The sequence below is a fragment of the Meles meles genome, chromosome 9 (assembly GCF_922984935.1).
Source record: "Meles meles chromosome 9, mMelMel3.1 paternal haplotype, whole genome shotgun sequence".
Taxonomy (NCBI): Eukaryota; Metazoa; Chordata; class Mammalia; order Carnivora; family Mustelidae; genus Meles; species Meles meles.
In genome coordinates, this window is record NC_060074.1 from 111,838,211 (window position 1) to 111,844,531 (window position 6,321).

Consider the following 6,321-nt stretch of genomic DNA (forward strand, 5'->3'; position numbering starts at 1 on the left):
TATAAGATAAAATTCCTATCCATATATACTTCTTACCAAATTTCTATCATGAATAATTTTTCCCTCAATTTTCTCTGTTCTTTCTTTCTGAAACTTGTATTAGCTGGATATTGGAATTCATGGATTGACAATTTAATGTATTTTTTCCCTATTTCTTGTGTCTGTCTTTCTGTACTTCTGTCTGGGAGATTTCCAAAACTTTATCTCTTAACACTTCTATGGAATTTTTTTAAATTCCTGCTATTATATTTTTAATCTATTAAGTTTTTAATAACTTTTGTTATTCTATTTTTCCTTTACATAGCAGTCTCTTCTTGTTTGGAGAAAGCAATAGTTTATTTAAATAGTGGTGTTCTAAGTTTTCTTTTGTTTCTCCCCATATCTTTGTACCCTTTCTTTTTCCTATGGTTTTTGCTTGCTTTTGTTTTGATTTCTTGCTATTAGGTTTTGTTTGTTTTGTTTTGTTTTGTTTTTCCTCTTGTTCATCTAAGAAGCATTCTTCAAATGCCTGGTGGCTTTCAGCTGCTCTTAATCCAGCCTCAGACACTCAGAAGCTGATTGGAAGCACGGCACGGAAGACAAAAAGATTACCAGCGAAGCAGTGACAAATATTCCACGGGCTTTTTCTTTACCCAAAAGGAAGGAGCTTTGTTTTTCTTCAATGCACATTATACACAAGAACTATGAGCCCAAAGATGACTTCTCTCTCTGTACATCCAGTTACAGGCTGGAACTCTGTCTACAGTGTGTCTACACTACACTGAGGTAGGAATAGCTATGTTCCTTTGGCTTGGGCAGGCACAACACAGCTGCTCATTTATATGTGCCATGAAAAAGATGTATGTTCCATAAGCTTCCCCTTGGCTGACCATCTCTATGTGGAAAAGTAAATCACGTTCTTTGCATAACTAGCCCTCTCTTTGTGCTGTTCCCTTCTGACTTCTCAAATTTCAGCCGGTTGAACTGTTTCATACATGGTAAATACCATCAGGAGAGCAGATCATCAAAACAAGACTGCACAGCCACCTCTCTGATCCTCACAAGAATCCTCCCCAAGAACATCAGTGGCTTCATATTCAGAGGGAAATATTGAGACCTTGACTTGGTTCTGGCACCAAAGCCTAGTTTTGTATCATAAGTGGCCCTCACCATGCCCTGTGGAATTTATCTTTGTTCTGCAAAGAGAATGTGGTTTCCAGGGAGAGGGACTACCATCATTCCATGTGGAACTGCTAGGCAGGGTATGAAGAGCACAGAGTGAAGACCCCAGAAGATGCTGCTTCTCCTGCTTGCCTGTCTCTTGCCTGCCATCAATGGGAAGAGCTGCTTCTACTGCTGGCCACAACTGCCTGCATTGATAGACTATGACCTGCAGATTCTATGGGGCTCCCCAGGACCACCCAGAGATCTCTCCCAAAGCATCCACTCCCTATTCCTGAAGAAGGATTATGTCTTCCCAGAACCCTGGTATCTTGGTGAGGCACAGCCTAGACACCAGGGATCAAGGCTGGGCCCTTTACCTGACCTGGGATCTTATACCCCCAACTGCCCTTCATCCCACATCTCATTCTCAGATCATGCCCATATGGAGGAAGCAACAGCCAAATTATTCAATCACATAGATGAAGCCATTAAGAAGTTTCGAGATGGTGAGGAAGCCCCCAGGCTTCTATTGACAAAACCCAGAACCTCAAGGCACTTCTAGAGGGCCTGCTGGCCTGGGGTGGGGATATGTGGTGAAGAGTGGTGACAGACCCAGCATCTATGTGCTCTGTGCAGTTACTGTTCGAAAAATCTGGCTTGAATTCCCAATCTTGAGTTATGTAATTATTTCCACCTATAAAATATAGATGATGAGCACATCTCTTCCTCTCTTCCTTTTCCACTCAGATAAACCATCACTTCTGAGAGAGATTAATGTCCAGAAACAGGTGTTTACTAACAGGCTGAATGAGACGTCTAAGAAGCTGAAGGAGAAGGGTGAGAGGTGGAGATGACCCCTGCCCACCACCCAGCCCTTCACCTTCCCCAGGACTGAAAAGCACAGAGCCCAGTCTGCAGCCCCTCCCATGTCCCTCCCCAGGAATCCCCATTTGCCCACATATTGGGCGCCTGTCCACACCTTCAAGTTCCCTTTCTTGATGATACCCCAACCCTTTGTGGCTCTGTCTACCTCCCCCAGCACCTCAGTTTCTCTATATCATCTCACCCTCCTGGGCAGCTTGTAACAAGTCTTGTGGTGAGTATGTATGGGGACTTGGGGGTGGGGGAATGAGAGGTGAGGGGCCCATGGCCCTGGCTAAGGCTCCTGCCTATCCCCTCTCACAGAGCTACACCCCACATTGGAGGTCATCAATTGTGCCAGCTGCAAGACACACCTTCTTACCTGCAAAGACCCAACTCTCTGCCCAGGTCAGTGGCAGCTAGCCATCCTGCATCCAACCTGCCCATACTCCATCCTGGGTCATTGTTGTCTTTGGATTGTCTTCCTCCTCTGCTCAGCCTCAAGCTCTTTTTGCTGTCCATCCAGAGAACAGAGCAACTCCTGGGATTTCTTGATGCCTCATGTCCAACTTCAGAGTCATAAAAAACCATCTGCCCCTTGGAGGTCTCTTGGGCCCTCAAAGCAAGCATGCTTGGAAACGTATTCAAACTCAACTCCCCCACCCCCAATCTGCTCTTCCCTCAGGATCCCTCTCAGCAAATGGCCCCACACAAGCCCTAAGCCTCCTAAACCAGAACTTCCCTCCCCCATATTCAAGACATGCAATCACCAAATCTTGTTAAATAATTCTTAAATGTGTTACCATATTTTCATTGCAGTATCCACCACCATTCCTCAGGCATCCTCACTTCTCATCTGGATTATGCTAGCATCACTCAGCTGGCCTCCCTGCCCCTCTTGGCCACATCTTACTCAACAACCAAGGAACCTTCCCAAGGAGCAAATCTTCCTATGACACTCCCTGTTTGTAGCCCAACTGCTCCCCAGATAAGGCCTAGCTCTTCGGAAGGCCTTGTGCAAATAGCCCCTGCACACCTTCTACCTCCCCACTCCTCCCCAGCCACACTGAGCTGCTGACATGCTGTACATACAGATGCCTTCAAGCTTTTTCTTTGAACATTCTGTGTCCTCTGCCTACAGCACAATTTTTTACTTAACCATGGGACCAAAACTGAACTTGTTTTTCAAAGTCCAGTCAGAAGTCCTATTTCCTAAGAAGGTTTCCCTGACAAGCTCCCCCGCCTGAGGCTCATCAGCCTTCCTTATGGCTCCTTTTACTCTACTCTGTCCTCTTCTGCTTCCCTGGGACACCACACCATAATTGTTTGCTGGTCTACCTCATAGAGAGAAGGGACCATGTCTCATTTATCTCTGATATATGCCAGGTATACAGTAGGTGCTCAGTAAGTGTTTGCAAACAAATGACTGAGTGGACAAATAGGAGGAGGAAAGAATGTAGTCTTTCTGGGCCCAGATGGCCCTCCTTGCCCCCCAAACACCTGGCTCCCTCTTTTATACCCCCAGCCAGGAGCCGGAGAATTCTCGCATGGGTTGTGAGCCTTGGCATTATTCTGCTTCTGGCAGCTGTAGCTGGAAGTGGGTGAGTGACTCTCAAGCCCTAGCATCCCCAGAGAAGACAAACCTACTCCTTGACTGACCCATCTCCACTCTGTTTCCTGGCCCAGATGGTACATTTTCTGGCATGAGAAGAGGAAGAAGGAAGCTGAAAAGGTACTGGGAAAGGAGACGCCTGACAGAATGTAGGTCTCCCAAGGAGGGAAAGCTGGGAGTAGCGAGACTGGAGGTCTCAACCCTGGCTCCCAGAGTGTGACATCCAGAGCAAAGTGGGATCAAGGCTGGGGCTCAGGAGGCCCCATACCCTCTTAATGTGAGTACACACTCAGGGCCAGGGGCCCAGGAAACAGTGGCAGCAAATCTCCACAAGGTGCCCTCCACCTATAGCTGTCCTTGTCCCTCTGGAGACCCTCTCCCCACATGGGCCACTGCACTCCCTGACATATATAGACAATCAACATGGCCCTCCTGCTCTCTGCTCTTGGTTAGGTTCAGCCAGCAAGATTTCAGAGGGACAGAGGCAAGGGCATGCAGAAGGTGGGGGTGTAAATGCCCTGCTTCTTGTCTCAGCAGGAACCCAGCAGCCCACTTGTCTGAACCAAGATCACAGTTGTTGTCGAGAAGCTCCTTCATCTCTGAGTTCCAGTAACTGTCCCTTGCCTGACACTCTCCGACGGGGTGGTAGCATACCTGTGGTCCAAAAGACTACACTCTGTCTTGTGGTCTCCCTATGCCCATGCCTTGTAAATACCTTTCATTAAAACATCTTCCTATTATTCTGATGAACTGTAGCATCGGCTTCCCACGGGGTCCAGACAGACCCAGCTGACACGAAGATCATCTCCATAAGTCCTAAAGGGGCTTGTTCCCTCCTCTCACCCTCCCTCTGCTGGCCCACCACCCTTATCCTTCTGAAACACCCCCTCCTACTTCTCGTCCTAGCAGTGGTAACCCCACAGGCTCAGTCCAGTTTCACGTAATTCCAGCACCAAAGATGAAGGCAGAGATGGCCTGGGTCCCTGTGCCCAGGTATTGAACAGAGGCAGTGAGAGGCCAGCTCATGGCCCAGGGATTAGGAGAAGAAAGGCTTCAGAAAACAGGCTCCAAGTTACATTCAATCAGACCTCCCCAACATCCTGGCTAAGATGCCCAGCCTGGCAACACCCAGGTCCCCAGTGAATCTGGTGCTGCTAACAATGATGTTTCCCTGACTCTGCCTGTGGTAGTGGGAATAGACAGGGATGGGGGGGTGCATTGTGGGTAGAAGGGAGGGGCTTTGCCTCCTCCTCCTCCATCCCCATGTCCCTTTCCTGTTTGCCCCCAAGGTTGCCAGATTAAATGGAACGTCTGAGTCCTCAAGGCACAACTCTGCCCTTTCCACCTAACCTTGCGTCTTTCTTCACTTCTTCTCCTGGCCTGTCATCCTTGGCTTAGGATCAGGCTCTATTTGAGACTAAACAGACTCTACTCTGGCAACACTGAAGCCACTGACAGGCCCAGAGCTTGTTCAGCAGGCCAACCACCGGGCGCTGAAAGGAATCATGTCTGGGACCAGAGCTAAGGACAAGAACCCAGAACCTGGACTCAAGTCCTGTCTCTGATGCTAAGGTTTTAGTCTCCCCCTTCAGCATCTATTCCTCCGTACGAGCATGCAGGGAGGATGTCATGCTTCAGCCAGGTTGGTGTGCCCTGGCCTTGGAGCCACTGGATTCATATTTGCCGTCCTGCATTTGCTCATGCTTTGGGTCAAAATGTAATGCCCTCACCCTTTCCCCTCCCCCCCAGTCCACTGAAATCCTGGCAGGAGCCACAGCCCAGTTCCTGACACAAGCCTTCTTGTCTCCACAGGCCCTTCTGGTGCCCCTCTTCCAGAGCTAGCACCCAGGCTGGACGTGACCTGACTCCAGCAGCACCAGCCTGCCATAAGGGCCGCAACTTGGCTACAGTGGGGGGACTGCAAGAGACTGAGGCAAGATGTATATAGACCATAAATGGCAACCAGTACAGGGAGTCCAATGGCTGAGAGTAGCTGTGGGTCCCCAGCCATAGGTATCTCCAGCCCCCAGCCCAGCAAGACCCAGGAAGCACCCCTTCCAAGGTGGTGTCTTCAACAATGAGAAACCATGGAAGGTGTGAAGGGAGAGAGAAGTGTTGTCATTGAGAGTTTAGTGTTGCAGCAGAGCAGAGATATGAGAGGTTTGATAGGTTCAGGCAACTCCAAGAAATGTGATATGGCTGAAGGGAGAGGCCCAGGTAAGAGGACGTTGAGAGGTGGGGCCCACAGAAGCACCCAGGCCCAAAGGGAGTGAAAGCAGGTGAGCAGGGAGGCCTAGGAAGAAGTAGTGGAGGGCTTTGCCAGTGGCAGGCCTGAGTCCTAGGGAGAGGTCAGGGATCCAGACAGGGAAAGAGTAGCTATGCCCAGGCGTATGAGGCTCCGCATGCTGGCAGCTGAGATGTCCCCTCCATCCAGCTCCACAGACTATCCCTGCCTCACAAAACTGAGGAAGGGTCCATAGATATAAGGTTTTTGGAGAAAGCATAAAGACATAGCTATAGCCAAATGGTGAGAACGTCCTCATAACCATTCTGATAACCATTCTGAATGATACTGAGCCAGAGACCCAGGCAGTAGTAATGGACCTCCAGGAAACTGTGATTCTGTGTGCCTGTAAAAGCTGGCTGCCACCTAGGACAGAGGGAAAACCAGGCTTTCATGGTGGTGATATTGGTTCCCTATTTAT

The 6,321-nt window shown here is 49.1% G+C and overlaps 1 protein-coding gene across 1 annotated transcript; it reads left to right on the top strand.

Annotated features, from left to right (window-relative positions):
• Window positions 1-1,273: 1,273 nt before the first annotated feature.
• On the top strand, window positions 1,274-5,458 carry TEX51 (testis expressed 51). The gene is made up of 7 exons (XM_046018227.1): window positions 1,274-1,418; window positions 1,575-1,649; window positions 1,891-1,980; window positions 2,329-2,412; window positions 3,530-3,605; window positions 3,691-3,736; window positions 5,366-5,458. Exons 1-7 carry the CDS (start codon window positions 1,274-1,276, stop codon window positions 5,456-5,458), a joined length of 609 nt encoding a protein of 202 aa, XP_045874183.1.
• Window positions 5,459-6,321: the final 863 nt, after the last annotated feature.